This window comes from Aphis gossypii, chromosome X (genome assembly GCF_020184175.1).
Source record: "Aphis gossypii isolate Hap1 chromosome X, ASM2018417v2, whole genome shotgun sequence".
Lineage (NCBI taxonomy): Eukaryota > Metazoa > Arthropoda > Insecta > Hemiptera > Aphididae > Aphis > Aphis gossypii.
The window spans coordinates 17,788,904-17,807,669 of NC_065533.1; the positions used below are offsets into that span (position 1 = coordinate 17,788,904).

The 18,766-nt window shown below is 29.0% G+C and overlaps 1 protein-coding gene across 1 annotated transcript; it reads right to left on the reverse strand.

Moving 5' to 3' along the window:
• Positions 1-3,906: 3,906 nt before the first annotated feature.
• LOC114123649 (uncharacterized) lies at positions 3,907-5,324 on the reverse strand. The gene is made up of 2 exons (XM_027986697.2): positions 4,949-5,324; positions 3,907-4,607 (listed from the first exon to the last, which is right to left on the reverse strand). The coding sequence occupies exons 1-2, from the start codon at positions 5,201-5,203 to the stop codon at positions 4,029-4,031; spliced, it is 834 nt and encodes a 277-aa protein (XP_027842498.1). The 5' UTR covers positions 5,204-5,324; the 3' UTR covers positions 3,907-4,028.
• Between the last annotated feature and the right edge of the window lie 13,442 nt (positions 5,325-18,766).

Below are 18,766 nucleotides of genomic sequence, written 5' to 3' on the forward strand. Positions count from 1 at the left end.
ATTATAATAGTGTAACCATAAATATTAAAACTATAAAACAAGTTACTTTAGCCACTCAATATAACAGTAGTAAACATTATTGTGCGTTTAGTAGGTACATAAAACTATGCATTTTATGTATTTAATTGGTTACTTATATAGGTTATCGTCTTATTCATATTCATTGTAAATTGTAATATTGCAACACATAGTACAAAGACTTATTTTCAAAATTAACGTAAGAAAATTAAACAACCAAAGCATTTCTATATTCGTAAAAAGGTAAAAGGTGATCTTGATTTACTTTTGAACTGCAATACGTGTAAGTTAATTGTTTTCTCACGGTAATATATCCGTCAAACGATAAGAGTTTACGTACATTCTAATAACATTTTAGATATAATTAATTGATTTAATTACAAAATCAAAACGTTAATTGTTTGAATATTCGTTATATTACATCCTAAAATTTAAATGCTAATATTAAATGTACCGTATAGCTTTTCAGGAATCCAAAAAAATTATGGTTTAATAGTAATTGAATTGGTGTCAACTTTATATTTTTTTTTCACATTAAGGGGAAAGACAGATGATCTGATCAAACCATAGCTGGTTGATATCGCTATGGAACGGTCATATTTTTTTAATTTTAATTATAAACGTTTAAACGCACATGAAAGGCTCCCTGTAACAACCAGACGAGTCTATTTTTTTTGGAAAGTCAATTTTTGGTGTTTTCTTATATATATATATATATATATATAAGAATATCATATATAATATATATAATATCTTAAACTAGAAAATTCCATTTTCTCAATAACTCCGTAAATAATTGATTGATTGATTAATATTTAAGAACGAGACAAGTTCAATTATTTACGGAGTTATTGAGAAAATGGACTTTTCTAGTTTAAGATATTATGAGCAAGAACCCAAGTCTGGACCGTAAAATACGAGATAAAAAAATTTTTTAAATATTACTCTGGTAATAAAAATGGAAGGAATTTTGATCCATTTTTGGGATTGGGAAGTATGTATCAAGTGGAATTGTATTGTTAGAAGTTTGCAAGATTATGTTTCCAGCCAGAGGATAAACGTGGCAAGCATCAATGTTAACCTTATTAGACACCTGATAATAAATGTTTGCAATTAAATACCTTTATCAATTACTTTCCTACGAAGCAGTCTCAATTTAGTAGGTCTGATAATAATACCTCATTTAAGATATGTGTCTCATGAACTTTCAATTGCAAAATTATATATACATTAAATTTGGAAAAATATAGACCTAATGTTTTGTCAGTTTTAAATGGTGAAAATAGAAAAGAAGTGAAACTTTTATTGAAATACAAGTATTTTGCTAAATAGGTACTTTTATAAAATTTTTATTATTTAATTTGCATATTTCAGATCTGACACTGACACTTGTCAAATTCGTGAACAATGAAATAATATAGTTTTGAAATAGATAAACAAATTAATTTAAGAAAAAGGAAAATATTTTATAATTATTTGGACCAGTGGACCGCTGGTCCATTGAAGCCAAAGAAAACAATACTTACAATAATTTATATTTTAAGCTTCGATTTTCAGCAGAACATGCCACTCCCATATATTCCATCTGGAAATGTACTTTATCAAAGATACTATGGTACTTTAACTTTTGCAGACATTTGGTAAGTATAGGTAAATCTCATTTTTACATGTACGACGAATCATTAGCTAAAAATGGACAAAACGAAGTAATATGTTTTATATATCATAATTTAAAAACATGGTAAGTCTAAGAATAAACCGGGTATGAGTGCAGTAATTGGTTAAAGTGAGAAGTCGGGAAGATGGGATAAATAAGGTTATTTAATTTTTATCTGTGAGTAACAATATACCATTGCTAACAAAAACGAATCTGAGTGAAGCTCTGTGTATAGCATTTCATTATCAACAATCTATAATTTGTTACATAGTAAAATAACTACATGTTAGGTAATATAAATATAAGTAAACAACCCAAATTTCAAGTTTTTACGAATGTTTTTAACCGAATTACTACAAAAAAGGTCTCTTGTCATTTTTCATTTGAAGCAATATTTCTAGTAGAAAACGTCATCCGTAATTATTTAATATTATAAAATCGTGAAATCGAAAAATGACCTCTTCAAAGTACCTGCTCAAGAATATTACCTTTCAAAAAAGATGCTACACTTGATACTTTTGAGCAATATTTTAGGAGGAGAAAAAGTGTTTCCAGAATAAAAAAAAAGAAAAAGAAAAAGATATAATCATCATTGTAAAACCAATACATTCCTCGCTTCACTCAGAACCTAAAATTGTGTAATTATTTTCTGATAATTACAGTGCACAAAATAAAAATAAAGTATTGTTTCAATATGTGCTGCAGTTAACACTAAAATTTCTTTTTATTAAATAGTTCATAGGTATCCTGAACTAGGTCATACTTTCTTGCCCTGTGACAGGTGCTTTTAACACATTGACAAAGTGCGAAGAAAATAGAAAGAGTATTTTTTCCTGATCAATATGAAAAACTTGTTTTGGAAATCAACAAACAATGGTTATCTATGTCATTTTATTTTCAAATTGGGTTGTCAACATGTAAACATCTCTTCTGTCTCTCCATTTTGTAGCTAGTATAATTTTTGTACATTCACTTTCTATTTGACCAACTTCAAGGTTAGTTGTTAGTTTTGGCATTCCTTTACGACTTTAGCTAACAGTACCAGTCAGTAGTCACATTTCTTTTTTTATGTAGAAACATTGCTAATGAAGGTGAGGAATACCAATTATCAATAAAGAGCTTGTGTCCTTTTTTCAAACAAGGCATCATTACAGCTACTGATATTTCAAGGTTTGGGTATATATATATTTTTTTTATTCTGTTGTCCTTCCAGTATATGTATAAAAATATCTAGAATTAAATCAGTTTCTATATCACAAGTTACAAACATTTTTATCCCAAGTATGTGTCGCATTGATTTAACACGGTTTACCAACTACTTAATTTTATTGTTTGACTTATTATTTTGTTCTTTTAATATTTGATTCGATTTTCTTATTTATTTAATTGTAGACAGTACTTCTTGGATTTATTTGCCAAAGCTATCAAACTTGTCACTCATATAATTCACTGAATCAATTAGTTTTGATAATTTTCATTGAAGTTCTAAATATTACAAGCACATTTTGATTTTGTTCCTATTGATATTTTTTGAAAAGTGGTAGTATTCGTTGCATGTAAAACAAGTTATTAATCATCATCGAAGATAACTTCGTTACATAGGTACTTAACACAACATTTTATTAATAAAAGACAATTATAATATACGTACACTAACATTAACCACCAAAGTCGAAAGTCAAAAGTCAATCGATAATGAATCTACAAACGAAATAAGCTGCAAAAGAAACGACTAACAACCGTCTTCGATAAATACCAGTCAATAACTGAGTTCACCGATATTTGTCGTTTAACAATCAGTAGTTGAACATCGGCTTAAATTTAAACCAATGATAGACGATTATAATACGGTATTTTCCTTATGGCCAAGTTTTAAACTCTGACAAGAGTTTTAACTACTATTGTAAAACAGGCCCTAGCTGAAGACTATCAAATAACGAAAATAATATCAATGTACGATTTATATCAAGTAGACACACCAGACAGAGCGCACAACACATGTCAAAAATACATCATTTATATTAATATGAATAAATTATACATATAAACCTTCCTTGGTTAATTGTCTATCTAACAGTGTAAATCCATCGAAATCCATTATGCCGTTTTAGAGTTTATCCCGAATAATAAAAAGCGACTTCATTTTATACTACAAATTGATGATCATAATTTATACAAAGGATAACAATTATAAATTACGTCTTGAAAAATAAAATTTCATTAACTGGATGTGAGATAGATGTTCTTATAATTTTTGTAATTAGGTAAATAAAATAAATGTCATAATATACTAAAATAAAACATATAACATTTGTGTTTGCTAATGCACATTATTATAATAAAATTATGTTCATCATTTTTTCCCCTTTTTCGATCCTTTTTTCGATCCTTTTTTCGATCCTTTTTTCGATCCCTTTTTCGATCCCTTCTTTCCACTGGTAGTCACCACATGTACGTCTTCATTTATAACCTGCGTTTCAGCATCTATACGCTTTAAAGCTATCGGTGGGTTAGGAAGACGCATTTCGACCTGTAAGCAGGCTAGGTCAGTAGGGTTCTCGTACGCCTTGGACAACCGCAATACAAAAACGTGCTCATTATCGTTCACCGGTCGCCCGGTGACGGGACCGACAGCTGGATTATTGTTAGACATCGGCACTGTGGGCAAAACTTGCATTGACCTTTTGCGCTGAATGTTAATATACTTTGTGACTGTTGGCCGATCAACAACGACGGTCGTCGGCATCGCCAGTTTGCCATTTTTCTCCGTGGTAACGGCCTTGACTGGACGATTTCTTCTTCTCGTCGCCGCTTGGCCAAGGTGGAATGTGGCACGGTCACCTGCTACACCAACTTGGCCTGGCATGAGTCGAATCATATTTGGACCTGATCGGCCATCAGCCTTCTTATTGTTGCAGAATGTCCGCATCAGCTACAAAAGCGCAAAACGTCAGCTGTCATATAACCATATCAGAATAGATGTAAAACACTTCTAGACGCTGCTTTAGTATTTAATGATTAAAATTTAAAGTTCTTTTCTCAATAAAGGAAAAACCAATGAGTTGTTTTATTTTTAAAAATAAAATGATATAGGGAAAAAAGTTTGTAGTAGTCTTCATTTTATTTTTACCCACGGTACTTCGGTTCTGAAATTTTATCTTTGCGTATTTTTGTAAACAATATTATCATAATAGATGGTATCTTATGTCACATAAAGAATTTACAATTCGCAAATTATCTATGTATCTTATAACATTATTCAATGATATTTACATTAGGTGGCATCCCAGTGCCCCGAAATGGACATTCCTGGGTTGTATACTTGTTGCAGTTAGTTGCACAATCATAATCACCCAGTGTGTTCGGATCTTCTGAATCCTGGCATACAGACGTCTCGAACAAATAATCCCTCATCTTTTCCATTGCAGTCACGGCACATCTAACCATTTTGGACTCATCCCTGCAACATGCTCCATTATTTCTAGTCCTTTTAAATTGTTCCATTTTATGTAACTTCCTATTCGTCATGCACAAGTAATTTTTTTTTAAATAAGTAAAATTTTGATTGTTGTGTTTTTTCTATTGAATAAAATAAATTTTAATTCAGTGAAATTCGATAGTGGTCGCTATGACTGCAGAATAGTTTTGTAAATTGAAACCATACAATTATTAATTAACAGGTTATGTACCACTTAATTCGCGACATTTTTATTATAAAAGTTGATTATTCTACACAGCCAGAAAATCTACATTTTCCAAAAAAACGAGTAAAAAAATTACAACGAATTAATAAGTGATTAAGATGTCGTAGAAATCAAAAAGAATGATATAAGAAACATATGTAAGAGACACATGGCTTGTTATGAAAAATGGGCTATACATTTAAAGTGAAAAATAATGAAAACTGGGTCTCTTAATAATTTATTAGTTTATTTTAAAAAATAGGAAGTTAATAACAATCGACAACACATTTATTTTTATTAAAAAGTAGAAGCGGCGCGTGAATAAATTTTACATTTTTTGGAGGCATTTTCTTTTTCCATTTTGTAATATTATTTTTATCAATATAAAAATTTACAAAGTTATCTTCATTTCTTTTTTTTAATACCACTCTTTTCACTTTCACACAAAATATGTTTACTAAAAGTTTCAAAATTTGAAATTTTCATTATTATCTATAATGCTACCTACTTATTAGATTTTTCAAATTCGTTTTTAGCATTAATTAATAATTAATGCAATATGATTTAGCTCAATTTCATTCATATTTTTTATTCAAAAAATGTTAAAACAACTTATTAATCAATTATCTATAAAATTATTTTTCACTTAATATTAAAATAATTTCAGATATCATTGTTACTATCGGCAGTACAATGGGTTTCTTGAACCAAACTACAATAATTTTATTACCAAAATGGATCTGATTGACCAAATATTTTCGAATAGTCTGATTTATCTATAAATAACTTCATGTTTTTAACGGAAAATTATATTATCCTTATTAATACCATCCACCAAGAATTTGTAAGTGTGAGTATCAAAAGAAAAAACAAAATTGTATTGACAACTTAAATAGTTCAATCAACGCAGGGTTAAATTTGTAAACTTGACAGTTTCATTAAAATCACTAAACTTTTTAAAATAATTTAATTATAAAATTCTATGCCTATGGCTAATGAAATGCTAAAAAGGTAAACCAAATATTTTATGGAATAATATTGTCTTTCATATATTTTACTAATTTATAAATTGGTCAATATCCCTGTGCTGTGTATTTAACCTTCATTTTAGAAAAAAATATTAAGTTTTAAATGGTTTTTATTTATTCTTGGTTACAGTTTATTTTCATATTAACAGTTTCTTATAGTCTTTAAAAGATGGAGCGGATCAGAGAATAAAAATACTTCTATGTTACTATCAAATAGATTTTCAACATAGTTTTTAAAACTACCTATCTTACTTTGCATTTATCTATATTAATTTTTGATAATAATAACAAAAAAAAAAATAATAATAATAATAAATAATTATTAACTTATTATTATTTTTATATTTATATACACTTCAAACAAATTCCTCATAGTATAAATGCACTATCTAGGTAAGATCAATAACTTAACCACCAGCATTTTCAGTTTTTACTACTTATTTTGCTAAATCTACTCATAATAAATTGGATAAAAATAACTCTAATTTTGAATGTGAATACAAAACAATCTTTAACAATTCCGCGTAAAGCAAATATGGCAATTGGTTATACAAATTTTTCTGCTAAACTATGCTTAACTATTTATATGATAAAAATACCAAACCATGGTTAGCTTTTTGGGAACTATCTATTTTATTTTTCAATTAATGACCAAAATCTCCCAACCCCAAGTACCTATTTTAAAGAATATATTTGACACTGATATTTTTTCTTTGAAAAATTTCATCTAAAACTAAAACTCCTTGATTTGTTGTTTGGTTTTAGTGTTAAATTACTTTTTCAAAGCTCGAAAAAGCTTAGATCAAATCCACAACCAATTACTAATGTCAATTAATGTTTTCTAATTGTATTTACACATGATAGTGTCAATACATACCATGTTTCCAGCCCCTAGGTTTACTCTCGATGTCATTGGCCCCATTGCAATAGAAAGAATGTTGGGCATACAAGACAGAAGTGGGACGCCTGTGTCCGGTGGTCTATTACTAGTGGGTATCCTTACCACGTTTTCCAATGGGATACGAGACCGCTCCACTCACCATCGGTGAGTGCGGAAATGGTTCAGCAGACTATTGAGGTAAGACTTGGTATAGTCGACCGCCGTACACTTGGTACCTATTACTATGTCCACAACCCCCTCAATCACCACCGGACACTTGTGACCGTGCGGTCTAACCTCGAACACAGTCATGCACATCACGCATCGTTTCACAGTGGTAGTGTGGTCTATATAGTTTATTGACTATAATTGTATTCAGAATAATTTTATTTTATTTTATTTGTAACGAGAAAATCACACAGCAGTGGTATAGGTCTAATGGTGGTAAAATGCGTTACTAGCTATTTGGTCATGGTGTCAACTACCAAAATAGGTACCTTATATGGATGGCATGCAAGAATTTGACGATAAAACTATATTTAAATTTCAAACATTTTGTCATCTAAAGTGATTACATTTAAGTTACTCTTCTTTAGTGCTTGTCTTATCATTAATATTTAGAGATTAGCTGATCACGGGTATATGTGACTCGATATACGCCAACTCTACAATTGCTATTGATATAAGGTACTCATCTTTCATAAATCAGATAGTATACTGGGTACACACTAAGAGCGTATATTAAAGAGCCTATATAATATTTAATATTATTATATAGGCTCTCTAGAGATTCTAGCGTATATATATGTAAATATTCTTGTCAAAAACTACTACAATAAAGAGAGAGATGTGGAACTCTGCTACGCCATCAAAGTAAAATTCATGAACACGACTTTATGAGTTGATTACAAATTAAATTACCATTTAATAATTTTTTATTGTGGCTTGAATAAGCATTTTTTAAGTATAAAAGAAAATATTGTAAGCTGCGATTGTAAAACATTTTTAAAAGTTAACAAAAATTTAATATTAAAAAGAAGCAAGAGTTGTTATGTTAAAAATTTACTGATTTAATTTAAAATAAAAAATTATTATTATTATAAAAAAATGTTCATATACTCATATTAGTTATTAAAAATGTACTATTTATCAATGACCATAATAAAGACCATACTAATATTATTAAAAATGAAAATGTCCCAACTGTTTAAACACAAATAGTCAATAGATATAGATTTATCATATATTTATCAGATGAGTTCTAGTATAATTATAGTTATAGTAGTATAGTATACGATTTAAAAGAACTGAATTGTTAAAAAATAAAATTAAAGAATTTGAAACAATATGGACTTAATTAATATCTATGTGGGAAACTTGGTGAGTCGAAAACCACGATGAAATTATTCGATTTCTAGATATATATATAAACATATTGCCAACACTTTAGAAGAACTTCAGGTATTTCAATATTGAAATATTTTTTTTAAATATATTGAAATAATGAAACATCTTCAAAAGCACTTAATTTAATAATAGCATAATAATAAGTGACTTTGTTATTAGTTTAGTCACAGCCGACACATTATTTTATTTAACATTACTTTTAAGTAAATCATTATAATTATTAACATATGATTTAAGTGAAGCAGTGACTTTTGTTGAAACTATTTTGAATGAAGTTGAAGATATGTGTTGAAGCGTTGCCTATTATATAATGTTAATATGCTTTAGGGTAACACCAATAATGACATAAACACATTGAGTAAATAAGTGGATTGTATAATTAAATAATAAAAAAATCACACAGGTAATAAAACAATATAATAATATCCGCCTGTTTGGCAATATATAAAAAATAGATAATACTGAATAACATAAAACAATTAGCAATAGACTAAATCAAAGTATAGTTACTGTAACCAATATAACAATAGTAACAATATATATATCTATTATATAAATGTGAAAATGAAAACCAATGTTAACCTTTGAGTGATATGTTCTCGGAAACTACTGAACCGATCGTTTTGATTTTTTTTTAAATTGAAGAGCTCATTGCGGAGAAGGTTCTTACGGACAAAAAATTTGAAAAAGTTATTAGGTTGGTGATGAAATGAGATGGTGATGAAATTACACAGGCGCCATCTGTCCAGCAAATAGTAAACTAAATTATTTTTGGTAGTTAATGGCAACCATTTAAATAAAATAAATAATTTATTTAAAATGTTATAGCAAGGTTGTTTTTAATAATGCAAGCAAATAGACATACAAACTAAAATCGTTGTCATAGTAAAAAAGAAATTAAAAATCTAGATATATAAAAATGGAGACAAAAATGTATAAGACAATGTATAACTGTCACTGCAGTTCAGCAAGAAAATAAACTATATTAATGTCGCTATTGATTATGATTGAATATAATAGTTACAGATCTGTTGTTATATTTTGTTAAAACCATATCAACAAAAAAAAGAATTAGCGAAATAAGTCAATGTCCACAGTAAATTTCAAATTCATAGCAATAGACTAACATAACAAGTTATACTAAGTTTTATTGTTTAACCAACAGGCAACAATACAAAAACCACGAGATGGCACATTATTGTATTTTACCCACTGTAGTAAAAAAAAAAAAAAATGATATAACTTTGAAACTTAAGTGTTAGAAATTATAAACTTCTTATACACATCTCGCGGGGTCCGCAATCCACCACGTGTGGATTGCCTACATGATAATATACTGCTCTCATAATCATAAGAGAGTATCACGGCAACGGTAAGCAGAATGACTATAATATTATGACTTGAGTAACTCACTGACTGATAAACGTAGAGCCTGAACAATGATAGATCGATGCTTACAATTTACACGGTACATTCGTAAAATCGTATCACAAATTAGTATGTAATAAGAAATCATTTTACAAAATTCGCATATTAAAGTGGTGCTTTCACAAGATTTTTGAGAATCAAAACAGTCAATGAAAATGTCTAAGTTTTGAACACCGTTAAACCGAATAGTAAATAACAAATTAATCAAAATTCGAATCATATTTTATAGAATTTGCATTTTTAACGGGCAACGAAGTGCACGGGGTCAGCTAGTATAATATATATATATAAATGAATAAATAGAAACAAACCAATATAATAATTATAATAATCACAAATTTGAGTCATGAAACAGTTTTTAACACAGGTAATAATTAAAAACCTAAGTAACTAATATTTATGCCTTAGATAACACTTATAACAATATCACAATATTACAATAAATAATAGCAATAAAACCATGTGGTGCACCACGTACCTTAAGTATGATTATGATGCCCTGTGGTGCCCAGATCCGTATATAATAATTTTAATAAGTTACAATAAATAATAACAGGATGATCTGGCACACGCACATAAGCACCGCTAAACATACCACGAAGAATCAAATAATAATCTGCAGCCAAACCAATAAGACAACACCGAGAGACATTCTCCAATGACGATTTATTATACGTTAGAACAATCTCCTGCAAATATAATAATATTCAACAACCGCAGCAGAAGATGACCGAACGATACGTACCAAAAACCGACATTCACCGAATACTGAGCCAAACCACGTGGTGAAAATGAGGACCAATGTACGCATACAAGCGAAATTCAAGAAGTATATTGAGCAACGAGCAAATAACTTGCTGTCTCGAGAGCACCGAAAAGAAGAAAAAAAGTGACTAGAAAAATGGTACAACAGACCATACCGAATACAAATAATAATATGAACGTAGGAACGATATTCAGTGCCATACACACAATCATAGATAATAAATGAATGGATAGGACATACCCATGATAATCTCATGTGAGGCGAGGTCCCCGGAATGGCGGCCAACTGAGGCGAATTATCAATATTTATGTTATCAATTATTTACATTATCTATTTGCCGACTGCCGTTGCCCGTTACGGTTTTATAATTTACTGTCTACTTAAGTACCGAGTATATTGTTTGTGAATCTGTGACTAAGTATTAGAAGGATAGTTTACTGTAAAGTATTAATTTGTAAATTGTATTCGTTACCAATCGTTATGGTTTTGACGTGTGTAATATGCAAAACGAATGCTAAACGAAACCCCAGTTTATCATATCATTCGTAAGTACACTTTTGCAAAGTTAAGATACACCTATTTGGTACTATATCAATACTTATCTACGTTTTATTCTTTGTTATTAGTTTTCCAAAATGTGCAGAAAAAAGAAGTCAATGGTTTAATATACTGAACAGAAATACATTGTCTTGGAAATCGTGGCATCGTATTTGTTCTAATCACTTCAAAGCCGATGACTACAATTTCGAGAATAATCTTCGTACTCTGAAGTGCAATTCAATACCATATATTGAAAATAATGTTCAACCTGAGCCTATTATAGTCAACTCTGTCTCAGATAGGAATGATAGTGATTATGAGAATGGCTTCAATATAATGGCTTATAATACTGTTGCTTTGTCCCCATCAACGTCTTGCAATATAAATGCCAAAAGGTAGGAATTTAAATAAAATTATTATTCTAAAAATAATTATTTAAATAATTACTCTATTTATCCATCTAAATATTCTGATTTCCGCCACACTCATACCCTGTTCTATTTTCCTATCACTAACACTCCAAACCATACAGCATGGTTGGTCTCACCCCACTTCTATATAACTTACTTCTTTAAAACTAAATTATTAGTTTTATATATTTATACTTATTAATATGTATGTATTTTAATTTGTAGACAGTTAAATTATTCAAGTTCTTTTCAACCTGAAGGTGGAACATCAAAAAAAACCAAACATTCTAAATTCACTCATATTGGTGATGTGAAAGAGAATGATTTTGCAACACCAAAAAGAAGAAGAAGGAATTTAAAACTTTTTAAAACTGCTATTTCTAGTTTAAGATGTAGGAATAAACATTTAATTCGTCGTACCAGGCGTTTAGAAAAAAAAGTGTCTTCCCTTAAGGAAATAATTGATGAGTTAACAAAATCAAATTTAGTTTCAGAAAATGCCACTGAAAATTTAAAGGTAAAATATAATTTGTATTAAAATATTGCTCTATCTTTTGACTATGATTAGGTGCAATGTTGGACATTAACTTGTTAAAAAGTTAAAGTTAAGTTAAAAAGTTAATTTTTTTAAACTTTTTAACTAAACTACTTAGTTATTTTTGTTTTAAACTTATTAACTTATTCAGTTAAATTTCATATTGTTCTAACTTGAGCTTTTTATAATTAATTATCATTATTGTACAGTAAAGTAAATTTTAATTTTTTTATGTAGGTATAGGTAGATGTAGCCTATAGGCTATAAGTTTCTAGTAACAATGGAGTTAGTTAATAAGTGTTAATAAATAAAATATCAATAACTGGTCTAATACTTTTATATTCCTTTTTAAATGCATTATTCTACATGATTATTTGTTTTTTATGAAATTAGGCAATTGGGTCAGATGTACTAGTAACTATTATGAAAGAAGCTTCTATGGGAAAGAAACATCCATTTTCCAATGATTTAAAACAATTTGCTTTCACTTTACAATATTATTCTCCCCGCGCCTATCTTTTTGTTAGAAAATCATTTGGACATATACTTCCTTACCCTAGGACTTTGAGGCGGTGGTATACAGTTGTAGAAGGAACCCCGGCTTTACAGCTGAAGCTTTTGAAACTATAAGACAAAGAGCTCAGGAAAACCCAGTGTACTGTAATTTAGTCATAGATGAAATGTGTGTAAAGCGACTATTAGAAGTTGATACTCAGCAAAAAATGTATGGTCATATCGATTTAGGAACTAATTCTATATATGACGGTGATAACATTCCTCTTGCGAAGAATAGTCTGGTATTTTTAATAGTTGGTATGAATGGGTATTGGAAACTTCCTATAGGTTATTTTTTAATTGATGGTCTCAATGGACAAGAAAGGGGAAATTTGTTGAAAATAGCAATAGATCTAATAAATGATACAGGTGCACATTTGCATTCAATAACTTTTGATGGAGCCCCTGTAAATACTAGTATGTGTTTATCATTAGGAACAAATTTCAAAGACCAAACTCTACATATAGTAAATCCTTTAAACAATGAAAAGATTTTTGTTTTTTATGACCCAGCTCATACGTTGAAGTTGGTTCGAAATGCGTTTGGAGAAAAAAGAATAATACAAAATAGAAAAGGTGAATTAATTAAGTGGGACTATATTCAAAAGTTGTTTGAAAAAGAAAAAAATGAAGGTCTTAGAGCTGCAACAAAATTGACGTCCCGCCACATTTTTTACAAAAATGAAAAAATGAATGTTCGATTATCAGCTCAAGTACCTACTCAGTGATAGTGTAGGGGATGCACTAATATATGTTAAATCAATTGATACAAATTTTGAAGGATGTGAAGCTACTAGTGAATTTTGCAAAATAATTAATAATGCACTTGACATGTTAAATAGTAGAAAATTATACTCCTTAAAACCATTTAATAGAGCAATTTCATATGACACAATAGAAAAGTATGAAGAATTTACATTTAAATTCTGTGCATATATTGAAGATTTGAAACTTGAAAATGGTGTTAAAGTTCTAGAATCTCAAAGGAAAACTGGATTTAAAGGACTTATGATGGGTTTACATAATGCTTTGACTTTATTCAAACTATTGTATTCAACAAACCACATAACATTTTTGCTAACTTATAAACTGAGCCAGGACCACATAGAGACATTATTTAGTGCTGTGCGTAGTAAAGGAGGTTATAACGACAATCCAACTTGTCGTCAATTTCAAGCTGCTTATAAGCGACTTCTTGTTCATAATGCTATTGTTGGCTCAACAAACGGTAACTGCAATACTAGACAAAACAGTTACAATACCAATTAATAGACAGTCTAATAAAGGCATAAATAGTGAAAATAATTTGTACAATCCAGTGAATCATGATCATGAATATTTTAATTCAATTCAACGGATAAGTACAATTGTTGAAGATGCATCTATTTACATTGCTGGATTTGTGGTGAAAAAAGTAGAAACAAGAATTACCTGCAATATCTGTTTAAGTTTTCTGTATGCAACCACACATACTAGTGCATTAGCGCTACAAAAAGATCGTGGAGGACTTAAGAAAGCTAGTATTGACGTACAGACTATATGTATAGAAACAGAAAAAATTTTCAGAGAATATATAAATGATTTTAAAACTAATTTTAAATTTGTAATGTTATAAATAAATTGTAAATAAAATGTTATCCAATTCATTCGTGTTCATTCATTTCAAATCACCTCAGATAAATTTAATTTTTTAAAGAATAGAAAAAAATATTTGTGTCATGGAAAGGAAAAAAAATCACCTCAGTTTCTTATCATTTGAGAACCAACTATTTGGATTTATGTCCTATCCATTCATTTATTATCTATGCACACAATTATATAGAACAAAGCAATCATTGTATATTTGGTGGCATTGATACAATGATTGTGCAATAGAATAATAAATGTAGCACCCAAAAATACTAAATAACATTTTAACATAATAACAAAATAATAGTGATAACCAACACTGATTATAGCTAACAGCTTGTGAGCGTGAACAATATGCGATCAATATAAATCAGATATTTAAAAGAACATTTAAAAAATCAGAAAATCTGAATAATAATTAACTATTATAATAGTTGATAGATATAAATAATAAGATTAGTTAGATATCAAAAAAATAGAATCAATGTTAATGTTGATTGGCTAGAAGAATATCTTTATATGCTATAGCTATTTTTTTTTTTAAGACGATTTTATTCAGATTCAGCAACCAAAGATAGATTTTGTGACGGTTTGGCATTTTTTAGGGGATTACTGAGCACCCACTACATAAGGGTAACACTTCCATGGAGACTTATGAGCCGTACCATGTGGTGTCCCAAGAGGCACGTCGGTAGAACTCATAGGCTTTATACAAGTTTTTTTTAATTATAAGATATATAAATAAACATTAAGGATGAAGTATAAAAAAGAAATAATACTTTTTCAATGATAAGTAAGAAAATATTTTTAGGGTAACTAGGTTTAGTGTATTTTACATGACGTATTTACTAGTTACCTATTAAAATTTAATAATTAAGAGGATGCTACACATGTATAAATTTGTCCTCGAAAATAATTTCGCGCGGGAAAGAACCGAGAAGGCTGCAGTCATAACTAAGAGACGAAATTTTGACCACATAATAAGGAGAACATTGACTGTGCAACGTTGTTTTTAATTTTTCGATGTCACAAATACAAAAAAAGTTCTTATTGTTTCAAAATTCATTATTTTTCCATTTTTCAAACTAGAATTACTTTTTTTTGAGTTCTGATATCGAAAAAATAAAAATAATGTTGCACTGTCAATGTTCTCCTTATAATGTAGTGAAAATTTCGTTTCTTAGTTATCACTGTAGCCTTCTCGGTTCTTTCCCGCGCGAAACAGTTTTTACGTAAAGATTTCAATTTTATTGAATATTTATTGCTGTCATGTGCTGCTACCTGCTGGGCGTTATGACAACGGTCGCGATTTCCCCCATTACGTGATTACGTCAAAAAGTAAATTTCAATTGCGACTGTCTGGCGCAGTTGTGTGTCGGTAACATTATTAAATTATATTGACATGTATTACAGGTATGTCTTTTGGCTGGAGGTCATTCTGTTAATTTGTGCGACAATGATAATGTTACCAGTCGAGACGGTGATTGTTTATAGCAATCGATTGTTATACCAACCGGTTGCTATGTAAAAATTAAAAAAAATAATAATAACGAAAATAAAAATATTATATTGACTGTACGTAAATTTAATTTACTTATAGTTTAATCCTCTTCTTCTCGTATCTAATACCTAATAATCGACATCGACATTCTTATATCAACTGTATTCAGTAGAAACAAGACATATATATGTACCGATAGGTATATTTGCATTTAGTGTAGATATAATATAGTTTTATATTATACTTTCGGAGACGAGCCGACGACAGACACTATCGAAAATAGTTCATGCCGATTATGGTAAATAGTAAGTATAATATAATCGTAAATAGCAATATGAATATTGTTGGCCTTGGTGTTATACAAATAACAATAAATAAAAATATTATATATTCATATAGGTACATATAATAATACATTATTATATGTAATGTAATAGTAAATAGTAATATGAATTGTTGATGTTATAGAAATAACTATAAATAAAATTATTATAATCAGAAAATCGGCTGAGTTAGAGTAAATCACTTTAATGACGAGAGTAACACACACACACGTATTTTCCGTTCACATGTTCTGGTAGAACACTGAAAAGCTCTCACTTGGGTTACAGTAGTCGTACAATTTTCAAATTTTTTCAGCATAAGGATGATAATAATATTCCTGCTTTTACCTACGTTGGCTTTTTTCGATAGCTATAATACACTAATTATAAATGCAATGATTCTATGATATGTATCATTAAACAGGTACGAAAAACGATTTTGAATGAAATGAAATGAGAACGTCAGCTCAGAATAATATATTTTTTACTGTGTGGTAAAAAAGGCGGTTTATGTTTTAATGACCTGAATACTCCAAAATGAAATAATAGACAGAATATGTCAATTTAAACAATTGGTGTATGTTTCAAGTTTCTACGACTAGTAATTTTTAACTATAACGAACATTTAAAATTATTTGATAGTAAATCGTTATTTTACACGCGAATTTTTGATTTCGAAAAATTAAAACTTTAGATAAATATTTTTTATTGCAGGCCAACACTCAACTTCTTTTACAACTATTGTAAACCAAACTTATAAGAATTCTTATATTAAATGTTCAACTATTAGCTTCTTATACAAAATTGTTTATACATTTTTAATTACAAAACGGTGATTGTCTACATCCAGCTCCACAGGTTTCGGATTGACTAGCAAGTCCTGCAGCGTAAATATCTATGTCGTGATTATAAGCACTGTCGATACGAAGTGACTGACTGGAATCTGGTAATTTGGTAGGTGATGTACTATTGATGTTAAGAATAATACAATTTCACTATATAACCTTTTGACGAGTAAAGACGTTTTTTTTCTTATTATTCCCCATAAAGTAAATACGTCTTTCAGGTTCCCATTGTTTCTGTCTTTCACAAAGTTTTAAGAAATTTATTTTGGTATTATAAATATATAAAAGATAATGAAATACCTAAGGCGTCAAATGACGTCTTTATTTTAAGCAAAATACCATAACTATAAAATATATTGATAATTATTTTTAATTTTAATTACTTATTTGTTTTTTTTTTTTTTTAAGTAAATATTTCTAGAACCCGATGGTTCATTTAAAGAACCTTTTGGTAATAAGTTTAATACAATAACTAGCTGAATTATCCGGCTTCGCCCGAGTGAAACATATTTGTGTATCACCTCCAGGGCCGTCCCGACGATTTGCGGGCCTCGGGGCACTGTAAAATGCCCAAGGTTAAAATATCATTATCGCACGTCAGTTGCGTATATAGCTCCCCAAATTTGAAACTCAAATGTGCGCAAATAATCTTAGCAAGTTTAGTACCTTAAACCTACAACAACATGAATAAGTAAATTAACTAATATTTAATAACGCACCATGTCATACAATCAAACTTAATATAATAAATATAAATTATCAAAAAAATATTGACAAAATAAGACAAAAAATATAAAATAATATAGCAATAGGTACAATTTAAAAATATATTAAAAATTAACTTTTCTACTCTTTATATCCGCGAATTGATCAATAATATCATCATATTTTAATTGGTCAGCAATTTCTTTTTCTATAGAGATTATAGCTAAGTTGATGACTTTTTCTTGTGACAACGTGCTTCGGAGATACCTAGTTTTTTTATTAATTTGAGCTTTAAAAAAAATCGTTCTGCTGAAGCAGTAGTTACAGGCATAGTTAATAATATTCTTAATACTATGGACACATTGCAGTAAATGTCATCAGCGCTGTAACTAAATATTTTTTCAAGAACTTTTAGTGGTGAGGTATCTTCTTCAATAATCTCACAAAGAATGACCAATTCATCAAACATTTCTCGACCATTTATATCTTTTGTGTCACCGACTTCTAACAGATTTTGAATATCCATATAATTTTTCATTAAATCATCTTTATTCATTTTAGAAATACTTCCAATATTATACAGGAAACCAAAATAATCATTAAATTTGTCCTATTATTGAAATCTTTCATTTATAGAAACTATCGCTTGATCCAAATTGGAAAAAAATATTCATTTTTAAAAGAATTAACATTGATATCAGAAACAGATGTACTCATACTTGGATTTTCATAATCAAACATTTTTTTTCTTTTTATATTTCTTTTTTTTTTTAACTCTGGTACTATTTCCAATCGTTGACATATTTTAATAGCTTCCTTTTTTGCATTTGTAAAACCATTTTCTCTATATCCTGTT